Here is a 21,178-nt window from a genome sequence, read left to right on the forward strand (position 1 = left end):
GAAATGAAATGGTTTGAGAAAATACACTTAAGAAAAAGAGGAGGAAGAAAAAAAGATGTACTTGCCAGCAACCCACATCATACATATTTCTCTGATCAACCAAATATAAACTACAAACGTAGCAATGGGAAAATTAATGTGAGTCCTGGTGGTCTGGGATCAGGAGAGCCAGAGCTGGATCCTGGCAGAGTCTCTGGCAGGCTAGCGGCCTGTACGGGAAGAGGGAGGGGGGAGAAAAGGGAGGCCAAGGCACTCAGGAGGAAGGGAGAGGGGAGCTCCAGCATGGTCCCCACATGCAGAACCCTGGGTGGGAGGTACGGGTGCCGTCCTAAGGCCAGCGGGGCTCACGGTGGTTCCACTTTTTCTCCCTCCACACCTGGGAACTATATACCCCTACAGGCAGTGGTGGCTACTGATGCAAACTGCCCACCACCGCTGACAGTGTCCCATGAAGTGTGTGGTAGGATGCGGAGCCACATTCACTGGCATCTCCCTTCAAAGTTTCCAAAGGTTCCTCCAAATATCTCAGTTCCTTTGAAACAGACCTTCTGACATCCATCAATTTTTCTGAACCCTCCCTGAATCTATTTGTATCTTCAACCCGTTTATATCCTAAGTCCTTGCTTCATCCTTTTTTACTTCCTTAAGCCTCTTCATAGATCAGGGTTTGGTGAAGAAATCTTTGCTTGCCTTTTGCATGCCCTTTTTGACCTTCTAGACTTCAAACACATCTTATCTGGGAGTCCTCCTCTTTCTAGACATTCACTGAAGGCCTACTCGGTGCCAGGTCCTGTGGGAAGCCGTGTGGTCACAGAGATGAATGGCAGCAGTCTCTGTCCTCCAGGCAAACGAGAGGGCTACAGAAGCAAACAGGGTGGTGAGGAAGCTGGGAGAGGAGACCCCACTTCAGACTCGGGAAGTTGAGGGCATCGAGAAAAGACTCCCAGAGAAGATACGCAAGTCTTGAAAACTGAGAAGGAATTCATTATCCCAAGGGAGATAGGCATGTTCTGGGAAAGGGAATGGAAAGGATGGTGTTGACGGCAGATGGGGCACCATTCCAAAAACAAGGGGAAAGTGCAAGATGAGATGAGGAAGTGGCAGAGTTTGGGGGGTCTAGAGTGGGAGGTGAGGCTGAGAGACGGGCTTAAGTGCTGCACCACAGCCCGAGTCCTGTTCTGTGATTCCTGGAGTCATCACACGTTTGTAAGGAAAGGAACACAGTCACTCAACATTAAACATCATTTTCCCTCAGAAAAAAAACGCTGTTTTTGCCTCAGCAAGTTTTTTTTCCCTTTTGCCTACATTTTGTCTCACTATTGAGGGACTGTTTTTATCTTAGATGTGAACACTGACCCACCTGCAGGGCTACATCTTCTTCCAGGACAGACTCGCTGTTCTACTGTTCTCAGGGTTATTACCAGACTCCTGGAAAGGTTGAAAGTCTAAGAACAAGGTCAAGGTAGAAATCCCTAAGCTTTTCCACACACAAAAAAGGGGGATCCAAGGGACTCATTTGCTCTCTTGATTTTTTATTTTAAAGGAATCATCTTGCATCATGTTCCTTAGAGGGCTCCAGTGATTTCAAGTAAGCTAATCAATGCTTCCCTCACCTTCCTGAGCAAAGTCTGCTCTGGCTCATTGAATTTATAGGTGGTACCTGCTTAACACACTATGAGGTCTTCCCTTTGCTCTTAGATAAAAAGATGGACTTAAGATTTTTACTTAAGCATGTGGCTGTGTGTGCAAAGAACAGGTTGAGGAGAGAAGTAAGTGTGTCCTTAGTAGAAGATGTACCATGGACTTGAGGTCTTCTTTTGGTAAATTGTGATGATTGCTAAATAGAGAATTGGAACCCTGGCTATTTGGGGCAGACAGTTGCTGCCACGATGCCCTGAGCTGAGCTCATACCACATGAGGCATGAACTTCTGCCTGTATCTAGTAGAAAACAGCACTTTGGTTAACAGGACTTTGGTTTAATACTATAAGGTATTCCCTAGTCATTTCCTATTTAGATATTCAAGTGGCTTAGCTCCTTTTGGATTTAAGTGGTCACGAATTTTCTTGTCCAATTGGCAAAGTAAAACAAAACTTACAGAATAAAGCAGCTAAATCTCACACTGAGGCTCATTCTCCCTTTCTGACGGTGTCCACCACCCTGTAGAGCTGCCTCCATCTCCCCAGCCTGGCAGAATCGCCAGCCCGGCCTCCAGCTGCGGACTCCCTTTCCCTCCTGGGCCAGCTCAGGATGCCACCTGTGTTTCCTTTCCTTCCCCAACTCTTCTTCCTGCCACTGCCCATTTGCTGCAAAGCAAAGGGTTTGCACAGGACTCCCCCTCAGATGCCTAAGCTAACAACAAATGTTTTGCCAACTTGGAGCGAATCGTTCCTTCTTGTTTTGTTAAGGAGTCACTGGCTGGTTGAAGCGGACTGGCGGAGAGGAGTGGCACTGGAGAAAACACTCTGAGCTTTCCTTTATTAATCACAGAATATACATTCCCAAAGGGAAAAGAGAGACAGTGAGAAATGGGGGAGAGTTAGGGGAGAATCCGATGGGATAGCAAGAGAGAGACAATCATCTGGTGGCTACATTCAAGATGTGACTGAACTCACCATGGAATTATCTCACTACGGAAATCAAACTCCCTGTGGATGTATCTGTATGGTCCCAGAAACTGCACTGGGCTTAAATCTAAGTACGCAACACTAAGAGCTAAATTTAGTTGTTGAAGGTCTGAGAAAGGTATGAGAGAACTCAAGAAATGAGAGAGAAAGATTGTCCCAGACACACTGTTTAAGGTTCAACTCCCAAGTCTTCCTCAATCCCCTGAAATTGAAATGAATCACTGTCAGCCTGAGTTCCCAGGAAAATCTGGTTATATCTCGGCTGGGGATTGACTTGTTTTAGGGCTAACACGTTACTGCAGTCAATCTTTTCCATCAGATTAAGAGCTCCTCAAAGGCAAGGGTTAGGTCTAACTGTGTTCTGCTGGAAACTCTGAACACAATTCTCAGGACACCAATCTCCAAAACATCCAAACTCTGAACTCACTGCTGGAGAATGGGTGCTTTGCGGTTTGCCAGTGGGACTCCCGAATCTCCAGCCTGCTGGCTTGCTCTACGAATCCTGGACTCACCAGCTTCCACAATCCTGTGAACCAGTTCTTTAAAATAACTCTATTTTTACTTTTATTTCCTTCTCCATATACATACACAGGCATACCTCATTTTATTGTTTTTTGGTTTGTTTGTTTTTTTTTTTTTTTTTTACAAATTGAAGGTTTGTGGCAATCCTGCATCAAACAAGTCTATCAGTGCCATTTTCCAACAGCATTTGCTCATTTTCTGTGTCACATTTTATTAATTCTCATAATAATGATGAAAAGATTTGAAATATTACATTTGTTGTGGTGATCTGTAACCAGCGATTACAACTCACTGCAGGCTCAGTTGATGGTTAGCCTTTTAAGCAATAAAGTATTTTTTAATTAAGGTATGTAATTTTTTTAGTCATAATGCTATTGCACACTTAATAGACTGCAGGATAGCATAAACATAACTTTTATATGCACTAGGATACCAAAAAATTCATTTGACTCACTTTACTGTAAGTCGTCTGGAAGCAAACTCACAACTTCTCCATGGTGTACTTGTATGTATAAGCGGTTCTGCTTCTCTGGAGAACCTGACTCAAATACGGATAAAGAAAGCTAGAAATATTTTAGTAAAGACATGTCCACAGTGGTCCTTTATGGCTTGTTCTGGTTCAGGGTCGGAGCCTAGAAGACCTCCAGTAAGTGTCTGATAGGAACCAAAGGTGGGGGAGCAAAAAACAAACAGAAAGAAACATGGCTTCTGCTTGTGGGGACCCCGTGCTGAGGGCCAGGGGCAGCCTCGCCTGCCAGCACCAGCCAACAACTACCTGGTTAGAAGAATGAGCGGGGAGCGGGGGCTGGGGGTGGGGCGGTGAGCCATCAGGAGCATAAATGTCCCTGTGGCTACAGGGACAACATGCAATGTGGTGACACCACGGCCACCCTCCAATGCAGCCAGGAGGTAGGAATCTGGGTTGGAGCTCAAGTGTATACATATTGCTGAGAAATTCACAGGTAATGGGTAGTTCTCCCTTCCCAATGAGCCAGCCCTGTCTCTTGGCTCTGGCTAGGAATGGAAGCTTTTCCACTCCCCGGACTCATTCTTCTGAAGGCTGCTCCCAGAACGGAGCTGGGCAGCACAGGGCTGGACACAGGCGCCAGGGCCTCTGGCAGGAGGACACTCTGCAAATGTTCGCTCACCTAATGGGTGAACATATAAAGCCCGGCATTTATAAAATGCTTCAAAATATTACTATTTTGAACTATTACATCATTTGATGCTCAAAGGAAAAAAAACAACACAAAAACAAAAAACCCATGATACTGATGTTATAACTATCACTCTGCTCATTTCAGAGCTGTGGCAACCTGAGGGACTAAGTGACTTGCCCAAAGTCACCTCAACTCCTAAGGGCAGAGTCAGAACTTAAACCCAAGGGTTTTTTTTTTTTTTTTTTTCCCTCCATTATACCAGTTTGTCTCTTCCTTTTATTCGTGGGTTAAATGATGTCACCTTCTGCCCTTCCTCAGAGTCAGAGTCATGGAGACAGCTGCCTAAGGGGAGCTCCTTCCTTTCCTGTCAGTGGCCTCACCTTCTGACATCTGAGGCCAGAGAAAGGATAATTCGAGCACTTGCCTGGGTCATAGTGCTTAAAGGCCTTCTGGAGGGGTTACAGATCCAGTCTCAAACCAGCATCAGCTGAAGACTTCACATTAGCTTGAGGACTAAAGTTCCCAGTTATAGAATTACTACCCAGTTACCAACAATGAATGGGAGCTAGGGATGATAGGAAAACTGGGAGAGTTAAATAGTAAAAAAATGGAAAACGTTAAAAATGAAGAATTATGTAGGAGTGTATTTGAGTTATTAGTGGTAAGGAATAGAAAACAGCTTTCACATTGTATGCCAGCTCTGCTGAATTGTGATTACTTGCTGGGCTGGATTGAGAACAATTCTAAGGCTGAATCAGAGTATAGAAAAAAGGAATATGGTGTCCATTGGCAATGTCTGCTGTTGGTTCAGGTGCAGAGACTGGGAATACTTGAGCCATGGAGAGTGGTTGGCCTCCTGGTGTAAAGCTTGCAAAAAAGGAGAAAGGAAGAAAGGAGATCAAAGTCCAAAGTATTTTGAAAAGCAAGAATTAGACAAGGTGGTCTGAAGTGAGGCATTAGCAGCAAGAGATTTACCACAAATAAAGTTCAGGTTCAACAGGAGAAGTTCTACAGAGAGGAGAGTGGGACGGACACCTCCACAGGGAGCAAAGACGGTAGTTAATCCACATGGGTTCCATTTTACCTGAAGACCAGAAGCCAAGGTCCACAGATAGGGGTGCAGTCCAAACGTACCCCCAGCCAGCCCCCAGCATCTAAGTCAAAGAGGTCTGGACCAGGAAAGTTCTTGCTAGAGGCCTCCTCCACACCCCTGAATCCTCAAGCCAGGTCCAAGCCCCCACCATCGAAAGGTCCCAGGGATCTAGGAGTTCACGAAGACACAGGAGGCAGCACCTTGCTAGGTAGACCAAACAGTGAGTGCTTTGTCTGAGGACGAACATCTGAACGCAGGCAAAAGAGGCCAGAGGAGAAGGAAGCCTTAAGTGCTGAGTGTGGGCGGGTGTGGGCGGGGGGTGGGGGGTGGGGGGGGCGGGGGGGTGTGCGTGTGCACAGGCACGCCACCGCTCAGCCATGCCTCTAAATGCAGACCATGCCTTGGTAATCCCTTCACCGCTCAGCCTCCCTCCATCAGCCAACCAGCAAAACACAGCCCCCATTCTGCTCAGGAATGTGCTTTCGGAAACTTAATCTAACTGCTGAGTCTGGGCCAAATCCCCCATGGCATTAGCCCAAAGACAGCACCCCGTTCTGCCGCCTCTCCCGCCTTCCCCCTGCCTCCTCCTAGCTGGGGAGGCTGCAGTTCCACTCCATGGCCACAGTCCCTCGGAGCCTGCTCTCCTCATTTCCAGCACTTCTCCAACCCTCCAGTCAGCCCCAAACATTTCACTTCTGATTCATGTCTCCACGACAAGCCAACAGTTCTTGGCTTTCAAGCAAGACTCACTGGGCTTCTGCACAAGCCACTTCTCTCACTGGGCCTTCTGGGATGCAATCAAACCCTCCCCTTTGTCCTCACTGTCAACTGCAGATCCCTTCAAGCACCACAGAAAGAGGTGGCCAGGAATTTTTTTTACCATAAGGGCAAAACATGGTCTCTCCTCATACAGATACACCTTGAAGTAGAAGGAGGGCTCCAGCATAAATCTTCTACTCTCCAACTATCCCTTCCTCCAAATAAAACGTTCAGCCTGGCTCCTAATGAGGCCAAATGAATGGTTATGGAGTTTCCTGAGTCTTCACAGACATGTGCTGACTGACCATCTGCAGATGAGCAACCCTCCTAAATGAGCAGCATTATCCTTTAAAGGCATGAACGCTACTAAAAGGCATACCTTACTTGTGATAATGAACCACTGGAAGTGACCTCATGGCCCAGCAATAGAAAAAGGGATCAGTACGTATGGTAGAGCCACTCAGGGGATGTTTGAGGGCCATTGGTAACTCTGACCCTGCTCTGCTGTGGGCTGGGGTGGGGAGGGGGGCAGATGACTAGGTAAAGGGCTTGGGGGAACCTGCTAGAGTGATTAGAGTGATGGTTACCCATACATATGAAAAATGCATCGGGATGTTGACTTATTAGTGCACTTTGTGTACTTTACTGGATGCATTTTATACTCAACAGAAAAGGAAAAGTAAATATGGTCATATGGCCAATGGAAAATGCTTACCACACAATGCTGAGGGGAGAGAATATGGACAGAAGCTATATATTCAGCAGATCACTCGGACAGTGTGAAAGAATGGGCATGCCCTTATGCTCAGTGAAATAAGTCAGAGAAAGACAGATACCCCATGATTTCACTTACAGGTAGAATCTAAAAAACAAAACAAAACAAAACCCAGACTCGTGGACACAGAGAATAGAGTCCTGGTTGCCAGAGGAGAAGGAGGTTCTGGGGTGGGGGGCAGGGTAGAAAAATGGGTGAAGGAGATCATGAAGTCCAAGCTTCCAGTCATAAAATAAGTCATGGGGATATAATGTACAGCACAAGGAATACAATTAGTAATAGACTGTGTGTGGTGACAGATGTTAAGTAGACTTAGTGGTGACCATTTCACAATGTATACAAATATCAAATCACTATGTTATACACCTGAAACTAATATTGTATGTCAATTATATACTTCAATAAAAAAAGAAAGTATGGGTATGGATCAAGACTGGAAGGGTATACTCCAAAATGGTAAATGGTGGTTGTGTGACGACGGTGGGCTGAGGGGAAATGTTATCTTCTATAAACTCTGTGCTCTCTGTCATTTTCATTACAATTGAAAAACATAAGAGCAATATGATGGTAGGAGAGTAGCTCTGACCTCAGCCCTTCTTGTATGATGAGATGACCCCTCCCTACCCTCAACCCTCCTCACCTAAGTCTGCTGGTACCCTCCTCCTCACACCCCGCAAGCACAGGTGGAGGGGAGGGCCCAGCTGGTGTCCCAGGATCTGCCTCCCTCACCCAGCATGCACAGCCTGCTTCCCAGAGGCCTGGGGCTCAGATTCAATGTGCTTCTTCTGTCACCAAGGAAAATGGCTCCCACTGTGTGGGGAGGCTGCAGGATGCAGCCCAGGCTCAGCCTGGGCCCTGGAGGGGCAGCTGAGGACCCGCCCTGCCTTCTCCCTTCTCTGAGAAAAGGGCAGGGCTGCTTGACTGTTTCCCAAGAAAACAGGAACACTGCCGGCAGACTCTCCTCTGTTCTCTCACAGAGGGAAGTCCCTTCAGGGACCTGAGAATTGGAGGGCAGGCAGAGGTCTTTTCTCCCCTGTTGGTCTATTTCCCCATCTCCTACCGCTTTTCTCCAGGACTCACGCCTCGTACACCCCAGAGACCCCAGCCAACCTTTAAGGAGCATTTCAGAAGTTTGCTGCTTTAGGCATGACCCCTAACACACATCGCTCAGGAGGGTGATGAGGATGGTGATGTGGAAGTCTGAAGCAAGGCTGTCAGGGGTAAGGGGACCCTGCTAGGTCATGAGGGAACAAGGCTCCAAGGAGGAAGAGGTCATTCTTAATATTTCCTGGTTCTAGACTCAGCTATAAGGACAGATGCTGGGGCTGCCCTGCAGCCTTCAGAAGTTTATTTCGTCAGTAAGTCTCGTCTCCCGTATGTACAGTGGGTAGAAAATGAGGCAATGTGTGCTTTGCACCTGGGCACCATAATATACCCAGGTGGTAATTACAAATTAAGAGTAGTATAAAGTCTTCACCTGGCATCCTCCTTGGACCAAACTGTACCCCAATCTCATCCTCTTTTCTGTTCTCTTTACTCTTTGTCACACAGTTTCCTTTTCATGTGTTCTACTATTTATTTGTCAGGCGTTTGGAATCCGCTTGGCCCTCAGACAGACAGGAGGCCAAGTGTGGGATGGGCAGCTCTGTTCGGACTCCACATGGCCTTGTAAGTGCTCTGACCATAACTGCCCTAAGAACGGAGTGCGGGGCCAGGGCGGGGAGGATGGGTAGGGAGGGGAGGATGGCGAGGGCGGGGAGTACCGGGAGGACGAAGTGTGGGGCACGGGGCGGGGAGGACAGGGAGGATGGAGAGGGGAGGAGGACGGGGAGGGCAGGGAGGACCCGGAGTGCAGGGCACGGGGCGGGGAGGACAGAGTGGACGGGGAGTGCGGGGCACGGGGCAGGGAGGGCGGGGAAGACGGGGAGGAGCGGGCACTACCACACCCACAGCTAGAGGGAAAGTCGAAAGGCGTGGCACGGAAACAGTTCAACCATGTCGAGTTCCCCTCTTTCAAGACACTCACTCCACACACTGCCCCTACTTAGCAGCTTCCCAGGGGCACAACTGTCCTCCACCACTGGGGACTGCTGGGCAGCTACCACTCTCTGGTTTGAAATTTCAAATTGTAAGGCCCCCTTTCATATGAACACTACCGACAAGGGGTATGAATGGTCTGGGGGAGAGAAAGAATGGGAGAGTGCACTGTGGCTGAGGAGCAAAGGGGCAGCACTCACTGGCTAGCGTCACAGTGGCTGGCACGCTGGCCACGGCTCCTGCAGGCATCCGGGCCACACACTGGTACCGTCCCACGGTGTGGTTGCTGAGGGCGGTGATGACGAGGGTCCCGCGGGTGATGAGGATGCCCAGAGCATCATCTGAGCCATTCAGCTCCTTCCCGTTCAGGCGCCAGGTGGTGTTCATCCACGGGGGCTCCACAACACAGCCCAGGATCACCGTTCCTCCAAGCTTCTGGACCGTGGAAGAAGGCTGGACAGTGACCTGAGGGACCTGGTCTGGAGGAAGAACAGGGACGTAGCCATGAACGAACACCCCCACTGAAACCAGTAACATGACCTTTTTAGAAGCACAGCACCCAGGCGGCCTTTCAGAGCCGGGCGCCCGGGAGGAGTCGATCTTCGTCTGAAGAACTCCACGGTGCCTGGGCCCATTCCCCAGCCTGTACTAGTTCTCAGAAGGCAGACTGGAGTGGCAGCGGGGAGCAAAGGCGAGGGCTTAGGCTTTGGGGTTGGACAGACCTGGGCCCAAACCCCAGGGCCACTCCTTCTGAGCCACGTCACTTCAGCCTCTTTGTGTCTCGGTTTCTGACTGATAACATGGGGCTAGTAACACCTGCCTCCCAGGGTTGTTGTGAAGCTTACAAACAATGCATGTCAACTGCCTGCCATAATCTTATACAGTAAGTGCTCAGTTAAAGGTAGTTATTATCATTCCTCCTCCACTGGTATATATTTGAAATGATTAAAATTCTAAAGTACAACCAATATGAGTGATTTCTCATCTTGCATTATTGAGAGTATCTCCGAAGGCCGGTGGGAATGAAGTGTTCTTTGAAATTCAGGAAAAGGAAGGCCTTTACAAAGGGTCACTACTGAATGTGACACAAGGGGACAAAGTGTTCTTGCAAGAGGGGTGGGCTGAGAAAGGGAAGGGAGGCACTCACTCAAGTCGGCAAAGCAGCCTGCTGCGGCTAAGAGGAGGCAAGCGAGGGTGACCTCGGGCCTTTTTTCTCTCTGAGTTGTCATCGTCCCATGTAGCACGGTGTCACAAAGGGTCCAAGCCAACGTCCCATAAGCCAGCGGAGTCACTCCAAGAGGTACTACGATCCCCCGCACCGCTCTGCTGTGAGGAAGAGAGAAATGGCCCCGGTGAGTGAGGCTGCCTGCCACAGGGCCTGGCTCTGAGCCCTGCCCCTTGCCTCCAGCACACAAGCCGGCCACATTCAAGATGTTGACCTGAACAGCTGCTGCGAGACCAAAGAACACTCTCCTGTCATTTCTCATCTAAAAGAAGTTTCTTTTAAGTAGCTCCCCTGAGCCAGAAGGGGATTTTATTGTGGCACGAGTACTAGAGGCTTGCCCCATGTACGGGCAGCAAGGAGGGCAGGGGAGCCCAGCGTTAGAGGGGCTGGGACCCGCAGCCACCGCCGGGGTCCGGGCAGTGAGCATCTCACACAGCTGTCGGGAACGATGTGCTTGCAGGAGGCCAGATGTCCATGGCCACATGGCAGGCCATGCTGCCACTACCAGACTATCATGGACAGCACCGTCATGTGCATAATGCTGAGCCCTTAGTTTAGGGGATGTTACTGATGAATCCTAAGGTCTCAGAGACTCCAAGAAGATCTTTTCAAATCTCCATACTTTTAACCCCAACAGGAGCCTTTTCATATTTTTTCTATCACTGCTCTGCACCCGGTGGGGCGCTTAACAGACAGAGTTGGAATAAGGGTGATATAGAACAGTGAGGCATCTTAACAGTGAGTTCTAGAGGAAAATTTCATGAACAGATTTATAAATTAATACCAAAAGGCAAGTTTTGGTGTCCTCTCGATTTTCCAGATATTTGTTCTAATTCTCTACTTTTCCCCAATGAAATAACCTATTTATCTAGAACACTGAATGAATTACCAATTAAAGGATTTTAGGGAACTCGATCATGACATGCTCCAGTTTCCTGTTCTGTCCCTGCCCCAAGAAAGGAAGGAAGGGAAGGAAGGAGAAAGGGGCACAGAGGCAGGAAATGAACACAAAGAATAAAGGGCAAAAAGAAGACAAGCAGACAAACAGGACAGGAGAGCTGTTAGTTATCTGAGCACAGGGTAGCTGCAGAGGTGTTCAGGTTGTAAAGTCCACAACGGTTTTACTGAGGAAATTCAGCCCAGACCCCCTTCTGCTTAACGAGGACCAGCCAAACAATTACTGTTACTTCTGCACACTTGGTAATTTATAGGATTCAAAATGGAAACAGACCCCACTTTTGCTGCCAGTCACCAATCCGCTTTTATAAGCAACCAAGAGAAAAGAATGTATCTGGGGACAGAAACGGAGTAAGAGGAAGCAGGTATCTAAAGAGGGAGAAAGGAATTAACTCATTAATCCCCACGACAGATTTGTAAACAGATATCATTCGGTGACCCCAAAGCAGGTCACATGGAGTCTCCTTCACAAAATGCAAAACTATGACAAAAATAGGGAGGAAGGGGCATCGCTGTAGCTATCATGCATCTTATTTAGCAACCAGGAAAAGAGAGTTGCTTCCTGGACCTAGCTACCTAGTGAGCTTGGTCTAGAAAGACCATCCAAAGATAAAAATTTCTGAGAATTTTGTTGTAACGATAAAACTAAAAGACAACTAAGGCTTAACTAGAATTCCTACTTGCAATGTGACTTTGTCCCACTGTGAAATGAACAAGGTGCAATTTCAAAGTTGGATGAAGGCAACAGTAAGGCCCATTATTTTTCTTGGCAATGAGAAGTAGATCCTTCTTATTTTCTACAGATTTTCTCAGAAAAAGAGGAGAGGTGAAGGAAAAAAAAAATCAAAAACAGAGGGGAGAATGAATTCCTGACATGAATTCCTCACTGAGGCCTAGGTCCTTGCTATTTTTAAGGATTATCTGGACACGGAAAACAAAAGGAAAATGTGTCTGAGAAACTTAACTCCTGACATACTCGCTCCCACTGAAATTATCTCCACCCAGCAGACATTTTCAAAACTTTCCAACAACAACAACAACAGAATACACTTCTGGGGTTGAGACCAATGAGAAATTATAGGCTCGGAGTATTTATTTTGTGCGAAAATGACAAACACCTGTGAATCCACCAGCAGCAGGCGGCAGCCAGCTCCACCTTCTCCCAAGAGGACTGGCTGGAACACAGGCGAGACCAGGGCACAGGAGGCCACATCTCCTCCCTGGCCGCCCAGGACACTGCAGCTGTCCTGGAAAGAAAGGGATGCCTTCGTGGTCTTAAACACAAAGCACACCCTCTGGATATCCTATGGCCAATAACCAAGATGAGTGAAATGGAAAGACACGTGATCTAGCAGAAACCATAGAAAGACTTAGTTCTAAAAAAGCATTCTTTTCAGTGACAAGAACAAGATTGGACAAAGTTTTTTTTGTTCCATTGGTTGAGGGGGGCTAGCCACATGAAAAAAGAAATATTTCTGACCCCAAATTACTTTGTTTGTTTTTTGCAAGATCCCAATTCTATAGAGTAAGATTCACTTTTCCCAAAGGTCTTTGAAGGCAGGGAGAAGATTTGCTCATAAGAGGTGATGCCAAGTGGCTGTGGGGAGGCGGTGGTGGGGGGCAGGGTGGTGGTGGGTGCTGGTAGCCCCTGGCCTCAAAAAAGAGGCTGGCACTCCTGCTCAGAGGAGTGGCATTGGGGGAAATCCCTGGGAAACCCAAGTGAATTTAGTTCCCAAAGGGCTGAATATAGGAGTTTAAATAGATTTAGGAGAAGGGTTTAGGAAAGGTCATTTTTACTTAAAAACTTATACTTTTACCCACAGACCTAATTAAAAAGAAAGATTTTAAATTAGGAGGGACCTCAGAGAAAATAAAATAATAGCTTAGAATAACACCTCTGGGTATTGAATGCTATAAATGAGAAAAGCAAGGAGCAGAGAGACTAAGTGATTTGCAGAAGGTCTCCCAGCTAATTAAGAGAGATTTAGGGCTCCAAGTCAGGCCTTCTGACTCCTAGTCCCAGGCTTTCTCTACTATCCCAATACTGCCTCCCAGCAAACAGTTTCTGAGGTCATATTTACCAACTGCTTAGAACTACTTTTAGAACTAAATTGGGAATATTTTTGAATCTACTTTCTTATGCAGAAAAATAATGTTACCTGGATCGTTATCTATAAGAGTAACTTTCTCTGGGGGGCCTGGGGGGCGCAGTTGGTTAAGCATCTGACTCTTGGTTTCTGCTCAGGTCATGATCTCAGGGTCCTGAGATGGAGCCCCATGTCAGGCTCTGTGCTCAGCAGGGAGTCTGCTGGTCTCCCTCTCTCTCTGCCAGTCCACCTCTTGCGCACGCGCACATGCTCGTTCTCTCTCAAATAAACAAATCTTTTTTTAAAACAGAAAAAGAGTAACTTTCTCTGTGGTCATTTTCATTCTTTTACCATTTATATCCAAATCTAGAACAATCTCTTACTGCTCTTCACACAATCCCCTTCAATAGAACTTTCTGCAATGGTGAAAACGTTCTACATCTGCACTATCAGCACTAGTCACTAGCCACTTGTGGCTATCAAAGACTTAAAGTGTGGCTAATGTGCCTGAGGAACTGAATTTTTAATGTAACCACACTGGGCAATGCAGTTCTAGACTAGTATCTAGAACATCTACCCAGACTGCTCTGATGTCAAACAGGAGAGAATAACAAAACTTTGATGTTCTGAAGTATAAGTCATGCTCTAGCCAGCCTCTAAATACATGTCTAGCTTATTCCTTTTTCTTTTTAAAAGATTTTATTTGAGATAGAGCAAGAGCTAGAGAGAGAACACTCAAGCGGTGGTTGGTGGGGGGAGGGTAGAGGGGCAGAGGGAGAGGGAGAAGCAGGCTCCCCATTGAACAGGAAGCCCGACTCAGGGCTCAATCCCAGGACCCTGGGATCATGACCTGAGCTGAAGGCAGTTGCTTAACCGACTGAGCCACCCAAGCACCCCTCTAGCTTATTCTTTAATCAGATTTTTGTCTGGATGTCTATTAAAAAATGATATTGTGATTTCACTACTATCAGGTAGAAAAAATATTACTGTGATCTACCATAGAAGACAGTAGGCAAGTCACTGTATTAAAAGATGGATTCTGTCCTGAGGAACGTACAGCTTGGGACGTTAAGTCAGCTAGTGTTCAGCACATCTCCTCGAGCTCCTGGCTTCCCAACATCCTCTGCAGATGGCTTAGAGCCATGTGACTAGTGCTGGCTAATCGAGTGTGAGCGAACATGTCATGTGTCACTTCTAGGGAAAGGCTGTTAAGAGCTGGAGAGCCAGAGCTAGAGAACTGTTTCTCTTCTCTCCAGTCCTGGTGACACAGGTCACGTGTGTTTCAGAGGGCCTAGCTCCAAAGGGAAGCATCTTCAATATTGGGTCTTCAGGAAAGGTTTCCTGGATAAAGGGTTTGGAAGGCCTCTTGGGATGTGCGTTAAGTAAAGAGCTGAGGGCAGGGCTGGTGGGAAGGGTCTAATGGAGGCTGTTACATCAAGCAGTTTGGCTGTTACAGAAGGTTTATCTTGAACAGTGGTCTCCAAACTTTTCTGATCTTGCTTTCTTAGGAGTAAAATATTCTGGGCAAATATCCCTAACCCATTCACATTTATTCATAAATTAAATGCATGGGCTGCCGAACTAAAATTTAAAAAGAGTAGGTAAAAGTGAAACCATGTTTTAATAACATGTTAATCATGATTGTTTTATAATGTAATTAAAGCTAATACTTTAAGACAGAAAGCCTGTTTAGGATTAGGTGCATCAGTAACGATATGGATATAACTTCTTCCAAACGGTCTGGTTGAATGTTAATTATTTTGTTGACTTCTCATCAGATGGGATTCCATTAGCATTGTTTTTACTTTCTTAAATGGTTTGAAGAGGGTCAGCTCTGCTGTTTTTTTCCTGTTAGCATGTGCTTGGATTAGCTGTATACTCTTCAGCCCCAGTTTCTTTGCAGCAATCTCTTTAAGCCACTTGTCCTTTTGTGAGCATTAATTTAGTCAAAAGTAAATTCTATAATCTGTAAACCCACTTAACAGAGAACAGGAAAACTGAGGAGTGAATAAGCAAGTGAGGGCTCCACTATGATGCAGAGGAGATCTCTGGCTACTGTTGTGACACATCACCGTGTGATATACAGACTAAAGGTACCACTGTCAACCCTTGTATTAAATATCAGGAAAGCTGAATTTCTTTCCTATTCCTTTTTTAGACAGAAATCAACCTTAAGAGCAGCTCTAATATTTTCTTCTGGTACTCCAGTGGAATTTCTTCTATTTCCCCTGTGGAACTTGTACCCTATTTTGGAGACTTCCAGAAAAATGAAAAGAGGCAAGGTAAGAAACTGAGATTGGGTCATGCTGTGGAAGACTACGGAGAAGAGTCTGAGATGAACACCACAGACAGGGGACCCACTGATGATTTTTGAGAAGGCAATAAATAAATAATCAAAGTGGCATTTGCCCAACCTGGGCTCCTCATTCACTGAACCCAAAATTTATAACAAGTTGCTAACCAACATGGACAGAACCTATTTCCACTCAGGCAGGTGAACCCCTTCACTATCCATGGAAGGGGATAGAAGGAATCTAGACACATCATCTTGGTTCTGGGGAGGAATCCCCAGAGAAGCCACCTCTGCCTTCTGAGTAAAGGGAAGATGTGGTCTCTTGATTTGCCCACTGGACAGATCTAATTCTATCCCACCTCTACCACTTGAGGAAAAAGTTACTAGGAAGTCACATTTACCCATCACATTTACCCATTCCTTGGTAACTGTCACACATACCCATTCCTTAAATTTCTCTTTAAGGAAATTTAAAAATCTAGCCATAAAGGGCGGTGGTGGGGGGAAACCCACAAACCTTAAGAGAAAAGGAAAACCACTTCCTTTCTTCTACACTCCCTTCTCAATTCCCCCACCCTATTCCATATAAATTCAATTTGACAACCCTGCTAATTGGATAAACGCAGCTTCTACACTCCTAGAAAGCCATTCCCTTTTCTTTTTTTTTTTTGTTTTTGGAGGGCTCAAAACAGGGTGATTGTGCTGTTCTTTAACACGAATTCCATCTGCTTTATTTCTCTCTCTCCATTCACCACTCCTCTTGAATATTTATGAGGCTTCCCCTCCTTGCCTATCCCCTTTCCACCCCACCTCCACCCACCTTCCTCCCTCAACCTCCCTCAACCCACCCTGCCTCCAGCCTCCTCTCCCCTCTCTCAGAGCTGGACAAAAACCCTTCCAAATGCAACCCCCCCTCCTTGCTTTAGATAAACACAGGCAGTGTCAAGTGTGAGGAGTAGGGGGAGGTAGGAGGGGGTTCAACTGCCAGTCAAGCCCCCCCAGCCTTCAATGAGGCCCAGGGGCCTACCCTAATCTGCTGCATGCTTGCCATATGGGGGCTGTGTTGCCCTGGGAAACACTAACAGGCAGAACGGAGCTTAATAGAGTCCATATTCATTGTAATGCAGTGAGATAGCTCAAGGCACCACTGCCCCTTTGGTCCAGTTTCATTCTTCTGCTTTCCTCTTTCTTTCTGGTTTTCCTCCCTTTTTCTTTCTTTCTTCCTCTCGAAAGGAAAGGGTCCCTAAGAGAGCTCTAACCTGGAGAGGCCTGTGCTGGCAGAAAGGAGGGCCTTTGGGGTTAGGAATGACAGTGCTGGGTGGGGGTTGCAGTTGGTGGGGAGAGGTGAGAAGTGGGGGCTTCCAGGGGAGCCAAGTGGGGAGAGGGGTACAGCCAGTGACACCTAACCCCCTGAGGTGTCAGGCCTTTGGCCAATCCCGGCTCTTCACAATTGCCTTGAAAAGTCATAGGTAGTGCAATGGGATGAAACCATTTCAAACGTAAATCTCTGTAGGGGCAGAAGACCCACTGGCCTGCCACACAGGGGCCAGTTTCCTCCTCTGGCTGGCCAGCACTGAGGAGGAGGTCACAGTTTTAGTCTGCCACAGCCCAATCAGGGCACACGGGGCCCTCTGCATTGAGGGGGTGGGCTGTGTAGCAGATGAAGCCTTGTCATAAGTATATCTGCTGGAAGTGAGATTTGGGGCTCCCAGAGATCAGAGGTGATTCTTCCCCAAGGCCTAAAAGGAGGGCAGAGCATGTAGGAGGGGGAAAAGAGTACATTTCTCCCAATTTCACAGAAAAAATAAAATTGGTACCCAGGATACAAGAAGTCCTCAAAGAGTAAAGAATCCGTTTCATAAGTTGTGAAACAAAGTTTTTTGTTCTGTGACTGTAAAAGTCACAAATTTAAAATCCAGATAGAAAAAAAAAAAAGCTATTAAAACTTTCATGTCCTCTCCCACAGAAAAACGTTAACCCCATGGTGTCTGGCATGTAGAAAAAGAGCAGTAAATGGTTGCTACATGAATGAAACATATATATGCTCCTATATAGTTTTACCATTGCTGACCAAGAACATGAAACCCTCTATCCAACTGACAACTACAGTCAGGGTTCAGATGGGTGACAGTACTTCAGCAGAAGCAGAATGTTCCTGGCAAAGGTACAGCAATGCCCCTGCCACAGTGATGCCAGGATCTGTCACCAGGCCTTTTTGCTATCTGCATCAACCAAGGCCAAAGTCAGGCAGGCTAAGTCAGATACAACTTCTCAGAGCACGGCAGATACTGGTGCTTGTTGTGGGTTACTTTTTGCCCTCCAAACTTTGTATCTTCCACTTGCCTTGCTCTTGCCCCATTAAGATGCATCACAAATCTGTGGTTTCCTGAACTCAACCCACGGGAGACCAACTGTAGGAAAATATATAAAAGTTCTTATAAATTATCTTTGCTTCTATCTTGTACCTTGATTTTAAGGCTCTATTACCCAACAACCCTACACGAAATGGTACAGTGGATATTTTAAGAGCTAGGTACAATTTCAATTCCTGGCTGGAAAACTTAAATAGCATTTGGTTATCTGAAATGCTACCCGGAAGCCAGCCTCAGCATCAAATCCATTTACATCCATAAAGGCGAGAACACCTCTTCTCTGAGGACTTTAAACCAGAGAAGGTGAAGACACACAACTGAGCAGGGTTGTACAGGACTCAGAGCACCTATCCCCCCTACAGAAGAAGCCTGTCCCTCCAATTTCATTTTGTCTATGTGATCTTTTTCCCAGGTGTGTGATCCCCGCATACTGCACGTGTGACAGAGAAGTGCTCCACGAAAGAGCGAGTGGGACGCCCGGCACTTCACTGCCAGGCGGGCCTGAGGCGCTCTGCGAGCTGAGCAGAGAAGTCACGCTTTTCCCAGGCTTCCGTGCAATGAGCACTTTGGCCAGTAATCTCACCACTGCTGCCCGTGACATGGTTAACAGTCAGAATGGCCAACTCAAGGAAAATGGGGACAGCTTCTCTGGTCTAGAACAAATACTTGCCTTTCATTTTACCACTCAGAGGACACCCACTGACGATCTGCTTATACAAACACATATTCAAATGTAACTATTCCTCCTGTCTTTCCTGTATATGATCAGTCATAGGGACTCAAAGCAGCCAGAGGAACTCTGTGCAAGCCCCATATGTCATTTACAGTTTTCTAGTAGCCACATTTTAAAATCAAGTGAAAATAATTTTAACATCTTTCAACACAATATATCCAAAATAATATAATGTTAATGTATAATTAATATAAAAATTATTAACAAGGTGTTTTATATTCTGTTTCATACTAAGTCTTCTCAACCTAGTGTTTTATGTTTACTACATATCCCAATTCAGACTGACCACATTTGGGGCACTCAACAGTCACACGGACTAGGGGCAACTACTGCTGACCTCTGTAGGTCTAGAGCTCTCCTCTCCCCATCTAATCCACCTCCATGTTGCCACCTTCCTTCCTTCTAGAAAATCAAGCTCAACCAATCAGTAAAGATGATAAGTGGGCAGCCACCACCCCCCATTGAATAAGTGCCTCCTCCAGGCCATAATTCATAATTCACCTAATTTGAGATACTCTTCACAATGGCCCTGTAAGGTAGGTATATGATCAGCACATTTTATAAATGAAGAAATTAAAGCTCAGAGTGATTAAATATTTTGTCCAAGATTACACAGATGGTAAATCACAAGCAGGATATGAACAGCTTCTAACTCTAAAAACTTTTTGGTTCTTTTCATTTTACTGCTTTAAATAAATTATAGCATAATAACTGATAGATTATTATGCAGCCATTAAAATGATAATTATAAAGATCAGGTAGCAACATGAAAAATATATAAAAGAGGTTAAGTAAAAAAAACCTAGATCTCATTTTGTAAAAAGCATGTAAGCAGTTGGCTGAGGCCTAGAAAGGAACAGGAAACAAAAGCAGCTGATTTGAAAATGTGAAGGAAGTAGGAGTGATTTTTTTTCCCTTTTGAGGCTGGTTAAAAACAAACAAGCTAAGGAGCTAACAGACCCCCCTTCCACAGCTCCCCAACTGAGCATGATTAAATAAGGTCCAAACTCCTTCGCATAACCTTCCAGGTCCTTTATAACTGGGCTGCTGTCAGCCTTTCCCAGGTTTTCCTCTCACAAGCCCTAAAATCAGGGCAAGCTGCATTTTCACACCCTTACTTCTACCAGAACCATCTCCCCCTTCTCCCTTCATTCCACCAGAGGAACTCTTAATTACCCTTCAAAGCTTACCTCAAGTGTCACCGTATAATGCCTCCAGTGACTATTCCTCATCCCAGTTTCCACAGTGCTTTGCACATCTATTATAACGTTTTCACAATAATTTATGTAATTGATCATGTGTGTATCTGTGACGCGCGTGTGTGTCTGTGACGTGCCTCTGATCTCTATTCTCTGGTCCCAGACTATAAACCTCCTGAAGGCAAGGTTGTGTTCACTTTATCTTGGTAACCCTAGCATCTAGAAAAGCCTTGGCACATCACAGGGGCTCAGCCAATGTTTGCCAAACTGAAGGGTTTGTTCAGATTAGGAATTTGAGATTGAGAAACTGTTACTCTGGCCCTGGACGTATAGGAGGAATACATAGAGAAAGATACACAGTTATCAGTGGTGGAACCAAGGGGTTTTTCTTGGGGCAAAGGACTAGAACCATGGCCTTTATTTTTCAAAATCAGATGGCCCTTAGATCAGTGTGGGCATCCCTGGAGGGGAGTGCCAAATTGTGGGACAGAAGTCAGTGCCTCTGCAGAGGCTCCTATGGCTTGGGGCTTCATTCAAGGACCTGCTTTGTTTTCCTTCTTATCTCTCTTCCCAAAACAAACACCCTACTAAGCTTGAGACTTCTGGCTTCCTGCAGCCACGGAATGGCAAGGAATCTAATCTAGGAGGATACTGTGAGGATACCAGATAAAGGTATTATCTGGCCAGCATCTATACGACCTGAAGCTTGAGGCCAGGGTGGAAGGAGACAGGCAGAAAGGCATGGGAGAAGGAGAAATAAGACAGCTGTTGCATCAGAAAGAGAAGGATGGGTTGGGGCCTGAAGAGAAAGCATGGGGAGGGGAGGAGGGAGGAGGGAGAGGGGAGGAGGGGAGGGGGGAGGAGGGAGGAGGGAAGGAGGGAAGGAGGAAAGGAGGGGAGGAGGGGAGGAGGGAGGAGAGCAGAGATGTGGGAAAGGCAGCTAAATAAGTTGAGTTCCTACTCTTTGCCAAGCCCAGTACTGGGGGCTTTGTGTACCCCGATCACTTTTAATATTCACAACCCAGGGGGTGTTATTGTCCCCACTTTACAGATGAAGAGAGAGGTTATCCAAACACTTCTTGATGCTTTATCACATGAGGATTTTAGGGGGCATCTCAAATTTTTATTATAGACTTGCTTTTCTGCTAAGTGACAATGTTGAAACCCAGCAGGATCAGGTACTAAAAAGCCATGAGCCTTGGGTTTAGATATGAGCTCTGTCACTTCTACCCCCTGGTAGAATGTAGCTTTGGATAAATTACTTAATCTCGGAGTCTCAATTTACACTCTGTGAAAATGAAAATGATAACACCTCCTTTGCTGAGCTGCTACAAAGAGTT

At 46.3% G+C, this 21,178-nt stretch overlaps 1 protein-coding gene across 5 annotated transcripts in view; it reads right to left on the bottom strand.

The window, feature by feature from the left end:
• BOC (BOC cell adhesion associated, oncogene regulated) overlaps nt 1-21,178 on the bottom strand; it is a 117,093-nt gene that overhangs the window by 27,095 nt on the left and 68,820 nt on the right. For 3 of the 5 annotated variants that reach the window (XM_035000159.1, XM_035000161.1, XM_035000157.1), the window contains exons 3-4: nt 10,120-10,298; nt 9,173-9,451 (exon numbers count right to left, since the gene is read on the bottom strand). In XM_035000159.1, coding sequence (XP_034856050.1) covers nt 9,173-9,451; nt 10,120-10,201 — 361 coding nt within the window. In that variant the 5' untranslated portion in view covers nt 10,202-10,298. Of the gene's footprint in view, nt 1-3,602; nt 5,664-9,172; nt 9,452-10,119; nt 10,299-21,178 lie in introns of those variants that run through there. The other 2 variants (XM_035000160.1, XM_035000162.1) reach the window with 2 other exon arrangements.

The sequence above is a fragment of the Mirounga leonina genome, unplaced genomic scaffold, assembly GCF_011800145.1.
Source record: "Mirounga leonina isolate KUSES-001 unplaced genomic scaffold, KU_Mleo_1.0 Mir_115, whole genome shotgun sequence".
Taxonomy (NCBI): Eukaryota; Metazoa; Chordata; class Mammalia; order Carnivora; family Phocidae; genus Mirounga; species Mirounga leonina.